Below are 13,121 nucleotides of genomic sequence, written 5' to 3' on the forward strand. Positions count from 1 at the left end.
CTGAGGTGGGAACACAAACACAGCAACAGCTGATTTCAGGATACAAACCAGGATTGGGCCCTGACCCCAAAGGGTCCCTGACCCCATTTCAGGGAAGGCACAGGATTTATTGTTGTCAAGGTCTCCCAATTTGGAAGACTATTATGCTGGCTACCTGGGAGAAGAGCAAGGATATTTATGTCCACTGCTTCTGGACCTGGGGAAGAGAAGGCTCCAGGGAGAGCTGAGAGCCCCTGGCAGGGCCTAAAGGGGCTCCAGGAGAGCTGGAGAGGGACTGGGGACAAGGCATGGAGGGACAGGACACAGGGAATGGCTTTAAGCTGAATGAGGGTGGATATTGGGATTTTGAAAGGTGGGATATTGGGAAGGCTGTGAGGGTGGGGAGGCCCTGGCCCAGGTTGCCCAGAGAAGCTGTGGCTGCCCCTGGATCCCTGGAAGTGTCCAAGGCCAGGCTGGAGCAAGCTGGGCTGGTGGAAGGTGTCCCTGCCCATGGCAGGGGGTGGGATGGATGGGCTTTAAGGTCCCTTTCATCCCAAACCATTCTGGGATTTCCTGATGGCAATCTGAGATGTGACACAGATGCTCAGGGCAAGCCCCCCCCTCCCTGAGCCCAGTTTAACCTCCTTAAGCTCAAACCAAGTCCCAGCTGCCACGACCATGGACCCTGCAGCAAGTGTGGGAGGCAGATCCAGGAGGATCCCTCGGGATCTGCTGTTCCAGGGGTGGTGGCATCTCCTCCTTGCTCCCTCACAGCCACTCCCTCCAGGTGGTCACAGATTCCCCAAAATGCTTTGAAATTTGTTTTTTTTTCCTCTTTGCACAGCATTTTTGTTTCCACAGGAATAACTGAAGCTCGCCCAGCCCTGAAAAGTCGCTTTTTAGGTGCAAAACAAAAAGTGCTTTCGAGGCACAAAAAGGGTTTCACCCCCTGCCAAAGGAGTCCCATGGAGGGAACAGAACTAATGAGTGGCACCGGAAAGGGGACACTGGGGAGTCAGAAACCATCTGCACGGTGTGCTCTGTGTGGGGGTTGTATTAAAATACATGTACCACGGGCTAAAAATAGGACTGAAGGGGAAAAAAGCTGCCACCTCACAGCCAGATTTAGCTGAGCTTCCCCAAACCCCCGGAATTAGTGCTGGGAATGAACTCAGAGCTCGTCAGTGGTTGGATCACACATGGCCAGGGCCTGATATCAAGTGCTGTGATATTTGGCTGTGCTGGATGTGGAAGTGAATCACAGAATCCCAGCCTGGTTTGGGTCGGAAGGGACCTTAGAGATCATCCTGTTCCTGTGCCACGGGCAGGGACACCTTCTACTGGAATAGAAATAATTGTGCTTAAAAAAGTGACATAAAATGGGGGGAAAAGTGACATAAACCGGGGGAAAATGCACAGAACCCTCACGAAGCCACACGGGAGATAAACTAAATATATCCCAGGCAGGCTGCTGCCATATGACAATCAAATATTCCCAGTGCGTGTCTTTAGCATCTTTTCCCGCATCCTCGGCAAAATCCAAATGGTTTTCCAGGAGTGCCACCCCCTCCCTCAGCACTGAGCCTTTTTTCCCCCCTCCCTGCCGGGGCTCATCCCACCCCCTCCCGAGGTGCCTCCGCTGCTCCTCCCACACCCTGATTATCATGAGAATCCCACGGCGCCCTGTCCTGCCCGTTCCGTATCCCTGGAGCGGCTCCTTTCAGGCCCCCAAAGCTGTGCCATCTCCTCGTGTTCCAAACCAACCGCTTTTCACCCTCCACGTCCTCCTCAAAGCCCTTCCCAAACCCGCTCCCTGCTGGGGGAGGGTCTCACCGTGGAAGGAGCTCAGGTCTCAGCCCGGCTGCTGCCCTCTTATTCCTCATGGATAATTCCAAGGGATACACACAGCACTCCTCTGACCACCCCAAACTTCACTTAGAGCCAAATCAATATTCTCTCTAGAGAGCACACCCCCAAATCCATGGTGGGCAGCACCATCCTTCGCTTTCTTCAGGAATTGTTTCCAACTCCTTCATTTCTTCACCCAGTTCCAAAGGTTTTCTGTTGCCCATGACCTTGGCTGGAAGGCTACAGCTCCAAAAATCCCATATCCATGGATTGCAGGGACACCAGAGCGGGCTGCACCTTCCTGAGCACACATTTAATCCCATAGATCCTTAAAAACCAGCCAAGGGATCTCTCCAGAGGTCTCCAGGGCACAAGATGGGAACTCTCACATGGGAAGGCTCTGGGAGAAGGAGTAAATTTAGGAGCCCCCTTTTCCAAACAGGGTCTCCAAAGAACGGGTCTGTTGGGAGGAAAATAAAGAAACCCCCGGAAATGCAAGTTCAGCAAAAGTTTACTGAGGGTCCAAAAATAAAGGTGGGGCAAAAAGGAGACATTTGAGTCAATGTAGGTACTGTAGGAATTCAGGGCATGATTCATTAGCCAAAAAAAAAAAAAATCCCACCACCCTCTGGAGCTATTTCCAAGGCGGTACATCCATAATTTATGTGGAACGGGAGTGGGCTGAGATTTCCCCCGCGCTGCTCCTGCCTAAATTACACCGGCTTGTAATTCCTCACCCTCCTGTTTCTCCTGCCTGGGAGTGGTAACCCCTCACTGAACCATCCCCAGAGGCAGAAGCACCTCCAGGGGAAGGAGCTGCACGTTGGACACGTGGAGCTGGGAGAGATCCCAGGTGGTGTGGGGATGGACCTCAGTTATCTCACTGTCAGGGAGCACAGGCTGCAACAACACCCTCCAAACCACGGGAGCATCCTGGGATAGTGGCAGGTGTCCCTGCCCACCTGGGACTGGATGAGCCTTAAGGCCCCTTTCCATCCCAGACCATTCCATGAGTCCTTGAAGGAGGCTCCTCTTCATCCCATTTACCAGCAGACAAAACCAACCTACCTAAATTAATTCAGCATTTACCAGGAGAGGCGAGTTATTATAAAAATCCCCGGAGGAGGGCCCGGCTCTGCAGTCCCACAGATGGGTGTGCTCTGCTCAGCAAGGCTTGGCTTCCTTCATTCTTTTATTTTTAATGTGCTTTTGGGCTCTGAAATCCGTCTGACAGCAAATACTGTCTCCCTCCTGACTGCTGAATGTGGCTAAGAATAAAGGAGCCTCTGCTGCTCGGGCTCCTCTCCCTGGGGTTGGTGTTTGGGGCTCGGTGTTGGCACTGGGAATTCCTGCTTTGGAATTGCAGAAAGGGTGATCCAAAGAGGGACAGCTGTATTCCTGCCTTTCGTCTCCTTTTGCATTTTACTGTCCTGTCATGCAGCTCATCCCTGGATCCTTCATCCCAGGCTGGAACAGCCCAGGAGTCAGGATTAATGCAATAGTTTTGTAGGAGTTATTCCACCTTCGTTTTGTTTCATAACAACATGGGAAGTAAGGATCTTATCCTTGGCTGGGTGGTGACCTCCTGCCCAGAGCTCCTATGGAATGACTCCAAGAGTCCACGGGGAACAATTCCTGCGGGTCCTCCATGCTGGAACAGCAGCAGCCCCAAATCCCCGGGATGTCCCTCCCAGAGGAAATGCCTGATGTCAACTTTCCCTTGAAGCAGAGATGTGAGAGCAGGCAAAGAGCCAAACCAAAGGGTCACCTGAGGAGAGACTTGTGCTCAACCCAACCCCTGGCACAGAGAGCCAAGGTGGGATCCTGGCTGAGACGGATGGACTCCAAGGGAATATGAGCCAAAATTGCTCCTGGGAACTTGGAAGATTTAATGTCTGGCTGGTATTTAACAGTCTCAGGCCATTAACCTCAACTGCTCGTTAAGCCCCAAGAAATGCCCAAGAATTTTTATCATTCCCAGATCAATAAAAGAGAGGAGGGAAAAAAACCCACCAGGTCACGAAATGTCTCCTGATGGGAAAACCAGTTCCAGTTGCTAAGAGATCCCCCAAGGAATGACCACCCCAACAATTCCCAAGGCAAAAATCCCACTTGGGAACTTGGAAGCACGAAGTGACTTTGGCATGAAAGGCCTCCAGAAACCCCTCAGAGAAACTGGAGCAGAACATTTCTGGCCCACGTGTTGGCACCAAGGTCTTGTGGAGGAGAAGGTCCCCCCTGGACCCATGAGGTGGGAAGTGGAGAACACACCACACCACAGGGATTTGGGTAAGGAAAATCCAATCAAAGGTGTCATTTGGTTGGAAAATCATCAGGTAATCCACCTTTCTCTTTGGAAAGGGACACGGAACTCTGTAGGTATCAAGGCTTACTGGAGTCACAGGTGAGGTTTTCCTCTGGGAATTGGGATTCTCCTGATTAATCCCAGCTGTCTGAGTTGCTTCAGGTCACCCAGAAAATCCTGTGGGGTTGCACCAGGGTAATGGACTTCCACAGGTGCCTGGATTCTTGGATGCTCTTGGCCTGGGATGTCCAGCATTGGATCCAACACCAGGAATGAGGCAGGTGATTCCTGCCTGGTGTGTCCCAATCCTTGGTTTCAGCTCACAACCCCCCGTGTATTCCCACCCAAGGACTGGTAGGAGAGCAGATCTTCATGGAAGCAGCAGGACACGTCTCCAGATCCAACAGGAATTGGATTACAGAGGTGCCACGTGCAGCTGCCTCTTCTTCCTCCCACAGAACAAACCGCTGGAAACGTTTCTCCAGGCGAAACATGGAAAATTAATGGGATATCACTGGCTGAGACACCAGAGTATCCCAATAAAAGGATATTTTCTTTCAAAGGAGTGAGCATTTTCAAAAGGTGCCCTCAAAGTTCTGACCTGAGGCGTTTGGCTGGTTCGGGATCTCAGATTTTTCCAGGGATATCAAAATGCATTAAGTGCAATAACCTCCGGAAATATCAGGACACGGGGGCAGTTTCCACTGTCCAAATGTGTAACTGGGAATGTGATGTGTTATATAAGCTGGGAAAGAGCTGCTGGTCAAGCACTGAAACCACCAGCCCGGAGAATGACCATCAAAAACCCCACAAATGACAGGAAAAATGGGATACGAGGCAAACCAAAGGCAGGTTACAGCTTATTCCTTGCAGGAAAAGGTGTCCCAGCCCAGAGCCAAGCACTGCAAAGCCACCAGGATCCAGTGTTGAAGAGACTCTTATTTAAGGACATTAAATCTTTGCTTGAGACCAAAAAAAGGTTTTCCCTAAAACCGTGACATTCCTCCTCAGAAGTGCCACGGAAACGGAGCGCGGAGGGTTTCTCGTTCCCTGGGAATGGAGTGGAACTACCAGGATGTACTTTTACCCTGGTTCCTTGCAGTGTTTAACACCCTCCAGCCCAGATCTCACCCAAAACCACCCCCGAGGCGCTCTGCAAACAGCTCAGAGCAGAGGGGTTGGGGTGGGAACACTTCCATGGGAATGCTGACACCGAAATTCCCAACAGCCGGGCGGGAACAGCACCTCTGACACGCTGTGGGAGCTGTGGAAGGTCACGGGGGCCCTCGGCACAAAAATCCACTTTATTTGTGTCCAGGGCAGAGAATCAGGGCAGGGAGGGATCTCCAACCTTCCTCCACGTGTTTTAAGGAAGATTCCCATTTTTTTTAGAGGGATAGGAGGAGGCAGGAGAGTCCTTGCTGTTCCTCATGCCACTCCACTCCTCGGGAAACTTGGAGACCTCGTTACCAGCAGCCAAAAATTAATACAGCAGGAGAGACACGTCGTCACTCCAACTCTCAGGTTGTCCAACACTGATTTCCAAAAGGCTCAAATTGGAGATTAGGGAGGAATTCCTGGCTGGGAGGGTGGGGAGGCCCTGGCACAGGTTGCCCAGAGAAGCTGTGGCTGCCCCTGGATCCCTGGAAGTGTCCAAGGCCAGGCTGGAACAACCTGGGCTGGTGGAAGGTGTCCTGCCCATGGCAGGGGGTTGGAATGAGATGATCTTTCAGATCCTTTCCAACCCAAACCATCCCATGATTCCATGACTGTGTTTATCACATTGGAGTATCAGCCAAAAACTCCTCCAACAGGATATTTTTTACCATGGCAGTTGTATTTCCTGGGGCTCTGCTTTATTAAAGCAGAATTTTGGAGGTTACCCACACCAGGCTTTCCCACCTCACCCTGGTCAGAAGCTCTTTTTCCCGACTCTGTGCGTCACCCAAAACCTAAGGAATTTAGGAAAAAAAAAAAACAACAACCCTATTTCTGTCTCTACCACACTCCTTTCAAGGCAACAGAACATATTTCAGCAGCCCTGGGTCTGGAGCCCCACGTGATCAACTCTGCTTCCTCCACATTCAGCACAATCCCATCGGATCGTGTTTGACACGAGCCGTTGGTGTCCATAGAAACCACGGCACATCCCAGAGCTCCCAGATCTCCTCCCAGGGCTCCACCTGGAACCACACCACACTGGGGGTACAAAGCAAACTGGTGGGACTGGAAGGAGGGATGGGAGGAGGGGATGGAGCTGCCCCGGGGCTGATCGGGTCACGCAGGAATTCTGAATCCAATCTCCTCATTACAGCAAGAACACTGTGCATTCATAGCCTATATATCTATAATGATCTATAAATTTACACATATTTATGCCCTGCACGTTGGTGGAGCTGCTTTTTAACTCTTCCCTGCTCCGTGTCACCGCTCCGGCATTTTTTCACTCCAGTCATGCAAATGCCTCGTTGTACCAACCCTGCACGACTGAGGAGCGTTCATTTTATAGGTCATGCTCCAAAAGCACATGTAAACAAACACCCCCAGTCGGAGCAGGGAGACAGGCAATCCCAAACACCCGGATTTGGGGTGAGGAGCAGCCCCATCCCGTTTTCCCTCCGTACCCACACTGCCCGCTCTGTTAATACCCCGGTTCTCTTCTGTGACTTCAGGCTATCTTAAAACCCAAACCTTGTTGCCATGGAGACAATAAGCCGGTCAGCACATCTGCCAGGAGAGCAGGACACGGGATTTTTAAAGGGAGAATTCCAAAGGCTCAGACTTTTGCGCATCCACGGCAGCGGCTCCATCAAATCCACAAAGAGGATCCCGTTCATCCCATTCGCCGTCGCCTCCCAGCCTTTCTACAATCCCAGGGGGCTGTTGTTGTGCTCTGGTGCCCACCACAAACACCAGGATCCACGAGGAATCCAATCACAAGCACTGGGATCCATGAGGACACGGATCATGTTCCAATTCCACGGGCAGGACGTGGATCCTGTTCCAGTTCCGTGGGCAGCACCGGCCACGCTCAGGGAGCACCAAGGACAGGCAAGGGCTCCCCACAGACAGAACTCAGTGAACCAAAGGCTGCAGAGGCTCCAGACACAACTCCAAACCATCATTTGGGGGAGTTTGTTTCGGAGAGCACGGTGGGGGTCGTTGTTTGCTTGCAAACACCCCCTCACACAACATCCTTCCCCTTTTCTGAGGGAACGCAAAGTGGGAACTGAACTGGGGAGTCGATGAGTACATGGGGAAACATTCAGTTAAGCCTCCTGGTGACACAGAGATTCCCAGACACATGGCCTTCCAGAGGGAGAAGGGAATGTGCAGAAGCCTTGGTGGCTTCATCGTGGTCAGGTGAGGTGAGGGCAGAACTGAGGAGAGAAGCCAAGTTTCCTCCTCTTTGTTTTTTGATTAAAACAATCCATTTAAGTTTCCTCCTGCTGTTATTTCAGCCTTGTGAAGGTTCATGGAATCATGGAATATCCTGAGCTGGAAGGGACCCACAAGGATCAGAGTCCAGCTCCTGGCCCTGCAGAGACACCCAGGAAGGGGGGACACGCTCCAAGTCCACCCGCCCCTCAAGCCACACCGGAAGACAACTGGGGAAAAGAGTTGTGTATCCCATCACTCTGACCTCATCCCCACAGGAAATTATGGAGAGGTGTCATCTAGACATGATCCAACCCTTGGGCTCACCTGGAGCTGCCCAGGTGCAGCACCTCCCACCATGGGAACACGCAGCTGGAGGGAAGGCTCTGCCTGACCCTCCTCATTCCAGGAGGGAATTCCTCATTTCTCCTCACCCTGGGAGCCTCACCGAGGGTCCAAACCCAGCTGGGCCCAGTGGTGGGATGGGCTCTCTCCAGCTGGCAGGAGACATGGAAGCTCTCCAAGCTGACCCAGGGAAATCCTGCTGTGGTGGCACAATCCCAGTGCCAGCACCTGGCACAGCCCCTGCACAAGGGACAATAGGGATGGGGCTCAGCCCTGCCCTGAGAACAAAACCAGCTTCAAAGGTCACCTCTGGGATTTGGGAGTTAAATCCTGATTGTCATGACTGGCAGAGCAATAGGATCAAGTGTCCCAGGCCAGGCTGGATGGGCATTGGAGCCACCTGGGATAGTGGAAGTTGTCCCTGCCCATGGAACTGGATGATTTTAAGGTCCCTTCCAACCCAAACCATTCCATGATTTGATGATTCTGTGACAAGGTAGAAAACCCTGCTTCCCCCCACAGCTCACAGGACCTTCTGTAAGCTCACTTTGTGGTGCAAGAGAGACCTGCAAACCGAGGGGAGCTCCCCTGGCTGCTGGGGCACCGCAGCGAGACACCCCGGGGACATTCAGCTTGAGCCTCAACCTCCCTTTTTGATTTAACCTAAATAACGTACACTTGCCAAGTAAAAGCTGTACTTTTACAAAGTAAATCTACTCTGCTTTTACTTTGTAAGATGGTTTGAGTTGGGAGCTGCAGCTGCTGGGTGAGCTCAGCACCCCGAGTTGAGACGACTCAGGGCGATGTCACCTCTGTGCCAGCGAGGCTCCTGTTCTCTGGAGAGAGGGCTCAATCTTTTATTCACCTGTCAAATGCTTAAAGAGCTTCTAAATGCTGCACAGAGAAAAATAACAGCCTTATGGAATAATCACATTCCATGACAGTAAAGCTGTATTTTAGAAATTAATGACTCATCGCAGAATTGAGCTCAGCCTGGGGAATGACTGGAACTCAGAGCTGCTCCTCTGCACGTTGTGTTTTATCCCCCTAGTCAGAGCTGGATTTTGAGGAATGCCTGGATCACTGCATGTCCCCCCTGGAATGGATCTCACACTGCCAGCTACACCCACCTCCTGCATCCTGGAAAACTGTAACGAAGACCAGAGTGCCAAGGTCACACCCTGAGGTCTCATTTCATGCTGAGCAAAATGGTTTTAAGAAAAAAATAGCAAAATTGGAGGAATAAATTGGATGCACATTGAAAAGTTCAGTAAGAAATGGTCACTGGAGCTGCCCCCACACATCACTCGTGAGCAGGGACCAAGTGCTGGGTCTCCCTGGGTCAGGGACACCTCCCACCAGCCCAGGTTGCTCCAGCCTGGCCTTGGACATTTCCAGGGATCCAGGGGCAGCCACAGCTTCTCTGGGCAACCTGGGCCAGGGCCTCCCCACCCTCCCAGCCAGGAATTCCTTCCCAATATCCCATCTCTCCCAGCCCTCAGGTGAAGCCACACCTCAGACTTTCCCGTGTCAAGGGGAAGGTTTTCACACTTGAGAAAGGACAAACAGAGCTCAGACACCCCAACCCCCCCACCAAACCTGAGCCAGAACTACCTGTGCTTGATTGAGCAAAAAGATGTGGGACTGAGATGCCAAAGTTGGTCCTGCCCAGGACACCACAACCCCAAACCCCCTCCCACACACAAACTCAGCTGGAAACAAGGCCACGAAACTCTTCATAAAGATTCTGAACCTTTTTATCCGAGTGTCACCAACCTTTTAAAGTGTTCTTACAGCCTGAGAGCTGCTCTAAGAATAGAAAATGCTCTTTCCCTTTTCCTCTCAGGACTACACAGGAAAAATGCCATTTGAAAAGGGGAAGCACAAGCACTGCCAGAGATGCAGCACCAGGTGTAACTAAGTCTTAAAAGAAAATTGGCTTTAACTTCAAATATCTCTAAATAAGCAGCAAAAAAAAAACCCTTCCAGAAATAAACTGCCTGTCTAAATATAGTTTTACATGAAGTTAAATGTCCTTGGACTGCACAGGGACACTCAGTGGCTTCACTTGAAATCTCTGCCACGATTTGGGAAGGATTTCCACTGGTTCTTTGGAATCAAGAAGATTTCATTACAAGGCTGACACTGAAGAGACCTCCAAGACCACCAAGTCCAACCCTCAGCACTGCCAAGGCCACCACAAACCCACGTCCCCAAGTGCCACATCCACGTGGATTTTAAATCCCTCCAGGAAAGGTGACTTCATCAGTGCCCTGGGCTGGACAGCCCTTTCCATGGAGGAATTTTCCCTAATATCCAACCTAAACCCCCCCTGGTGCATTCTGAGGCCGTTTCCTCTCCTGCTGTCACTTGTTCTCCACAGGTCACTTCACTTTCCTCAGTGAAATAAATTCCCTAAAAAAAAATCCCAGGGAGCAAAAGCGATGCCACCAGAATTCCAAGGGAAAAAACAACTTGTGTGTGGTCACAGGTCACACAACAAGGGGCAGAAAGACAAAACCTTCCAGAAAGCACAGCCAGGAATTCTTCCGGCAGCATCCCGTGGAATTACAAGCACATGTTTTCAGCTGCCCTACTTAGTGTCTTATAATTGACTTCTGTCCCTTAAGGGGGTTCTTCACTATAATTGAGCAGCACCTGCCACGTCAGAGGGACAGTTTGGTGCACCCATTCCTTGCTCCAGGGCCACACTTAACTCCTCCAGCACCGGGTTTGGTCGCAGCCTCGGCCATGTCACCAACCCCCCGGGGACATCCTGCACTCCAGGTCACCCCAGGACACGAGGATCTCCCTCCCTGGGCAGCTCTTTGGGGGTTTGAAACATCATCCCCTCGATTTCCAGCACGTGTGACACGAGGGGCACCCCCAGCTTCCCACATGGAGCTGGGAGCTCTGTCCTTGTGGCCACGCACAGGACTCGGCCCCACGGACCCTCTTTGCTTTCTCTCCACGTGGGGTGGGCGAAAAGGCAAACCCAAAAATTGTCCAAACGTTATCCCCTTCCTAAATTAGATCGAGAGGCCAGACATTAAATGTAACACGATGAAAAGTCAAATAATGAGTTCAAATCCCGGGGAGCTGCGTCTCTCCTGACACAGAAGGAAACCAAGGATACAATTTCCATGGGTATCTCGGACTTAGACGAGAAGCTGGTGCTCAATTTTTAGCACATACGAGCTCTGTGAAAGGTTTAAAGTCCTTTGGGACATTTATTGCAGATCTCACTGACAGAATCCCTGTTTGTTTTTAAATCAGCCCTACAACCAGCACAGTGTTCCCTGGAGTTAATCCCTGCTGGTGGGACTTTACCTCCCACTGTGGCTGGTGGAGCCTGGTTGCTATCAGGGAAAACTTCCCAGTGGGAGGGAAGGACAGGGAAAACATCCCAGCACCTGATTTTCCTGTTAGAATCTGGCAGTGCCCTTCCAGTGTGTAAATCAACCCCCTCAGGAGGGGTCAGGAGAGAAGTGGATCCTCCTGTCCTCCCAAATCCAACTGGCAGAGGCCAGGCTCCCAAAATCCCACGTCATGTCCTGCTCCCTCAGACACCAAGTGACGCTGATGACCCTCTGCCTAAATCACAAACCCTCCATTTCCACAGGGCACAAAATCCACCTCTGGAAACAACATTCCTACCGAGCTTCTCTGGGACACCCCCCAGGAGGGCCCACGGCAACAGCTCCTCGACATCCCAACACATCCCAAAACTGCCTTTATATTCCCTTATCCTTGTTTCAGCTCCCATTTCCACGGCTGAGATCACACTGAGCAGCAGATTCTTGCTGAGGCTCTCACATGTCACCCTGGGAACGAGGACTCTCTGGCTCTGCTCCGGGCTGGAGCTGACGAGGAGATGCCACAAAGCAAAACCAAACTTCCCCGGGTCATTAAAATCCCTGTCCCTGACAGACCGACCTCGCAGCTGCCACGGCCTGGGCACGACACACATGACAAGTGTCCCCAAATCCATCCAGGGCCCAGTTCAGCTTTCCCTGAGCTTCCTTAAATTTCTGCTAAAGTCACCGAGGAATCTGGGATACAGGTCTGTGCTCTGGGAAATGTTCCACCTCCTCTCCTTTTAAATCAAATTAATAACATTTCCTCTGAGATGCCTCTTCCAGGTGAGAGTGATGCTTCAGGGAGGCTCGGGATGTCAGTCTGTCTTTTACTCAGGGCAGGCAGGAGTGGGAGACTGGGATTAGAGACGGAAAAGGGGAACAGGGAAGGGAAAGGGAAACAGGGAAGGGAAAGGGGAACTATTACCAGGGGGTTCCATGATGGAACCACTGCTCCTGCAGTGCCAGGGGGAGGACAGGGGGCTGTATAATTAGCCCTGAGGAGCCCCAGCTGAGCTGCTGATGCTCTTGACACCTTTAAAACATTTTCTTCCCAGAAATCCTAAAGTCAGGAGCTCGCTAAAACCTCAGCTTCCATTCCCTGCGACAAGTGCCCCTCTCGCCCAGGGCGTCACGGGGAATAACCAGAGAAGCAGCCCGAGGGCTCAGGCGCAGCCGGGGAAGGGAAGGCGAGGACAACCCACGAGTTCATCCCGTCAAACCGCCGCTCCAGCCGGGATTCGGGGCCGCGCTCCGCAGCTCCCGGGGATATCCCAGCTCTGCCCCGAGCCCGAACCGCCCCGCACCCGGAGCAGGACGCGGAGCATCCCCGGCTGAGGCGGACCCGGAGCATCCCCGGCTGAGGCGGACCCGGAGCATCCCCGGGCTGCGGCACCGCGCCCGGCAGGTCCCGCTCCCCCGGGCCGGCCGGGCCGGAGCCCCCCCTGCCCGCCGAGCCCCCGCCGAGCCCCCCGGGCGCTGACCTGGCGCAGGATGAAGCTGGTGGAGGTGGTGCTGCCGTCCGAGCGCTTGAGGCGGCTGCGGCGCGTCGCGGTGCCCCTGGTCACCTGCGGGGGACAAAGCGTCAAGGTCGCGGCACCGCCACCCCCCCGCTGCCGCCCCCCGAACCCCGCACCCACCGCGGCCATGGCGCCCCGATCGCCGCTGCCCGGCTCTCCCGCTTATCCCGCTGATCCCGGATCTCCCGGATCCCGGCCCGGCTCCTCCGCCGCCGGGGCGGAGCCGCTGGGGAGGGGGCGGCGGGCGGGGGCGGCCCCGGGGCGGGGCTGGGAACGAGAACCCCGGGAGAACATTCCCACAGCCCCGTCCCCATTCCCACAGCCCCGTCCCCATTCCCACAGCCCCGTCCCCATTCCCACAGCCCCGTCCCGCAGCGCTGCGGCCGCGGA

General features: G+C 53.1%; 1 protein-coding gene and 1 long non-coding RNA gene across 6 annotated transcripts in view; one reads left to right on the forward strand and one right to left on the reverse strand.

Moving 5' to 3' along the window:
* Positions 1-12,951, reverse strand: part of CACNB4 (calcium voltage-gated channel auxiliary subunit beta 4) — a 75,445-nt gene extending 62,494 nt beyond the window's left edge. For all 3 annotated transcript variants that reach the window (XR_010432057.1, XM_064661734.1, XM_064661736.1), the window contains exons 1-2: positions 12,852-12,951; positions 12,696-12,779 (exon numbers count right to left, since the gene is read on the reverse strand). Coding sequence is in view for 2 of the 3 variants with exons in the window: in XM_064661734.1 (XP_064517804.1) it covers positions 12,696-12,779; positions 12,852-12,860 (93 nt within the window). In the remaining variant the exon portion in view is untranslated. The remainder of the gene's footprint in view (positions 1-12,695; positions 12,780-12,851) is intronic.
* LOC135417488 (uncharacterized) lies at positions 6,690-9,120 on the forward strand. Of its 3 annotated transcripts, XR_010432062.1 has the most exons (3): positions 6,711-7,500; positions 7,594-7,752; positions 8,907-9,120. It is a non-coding gene; the product is annotated as an uncharacterized LOC135417488 (long non-coding RNA). The 3 variants fall into 3 exon arrangements; XR_010432061.1 differs by having other exon boundaries at positions 6,690-7,500; positions 7,594-9,120; XR_010432063.1 differs by having other exon boundaries at positions 6,690-7,495; positions 7,594-9,120.
* Positions 12,952-13,121: the final 170 nt, after the last annotated feature.

This window comes from Pseudopipra pipra, chromosome 7 (genome assembly GCF_036250125.1).
Source record: "Pseudopipra pipra isolate bDixPip1 chromosome 7, bDixPip1.hap1, whole genome shotgun sequence".
Lineage (NCBI taxonomy): Eukaryota > Metazoa > Chordata > Aves > Passeriformes > Pipridae > Pseudopipra > Pseudopipra pipra.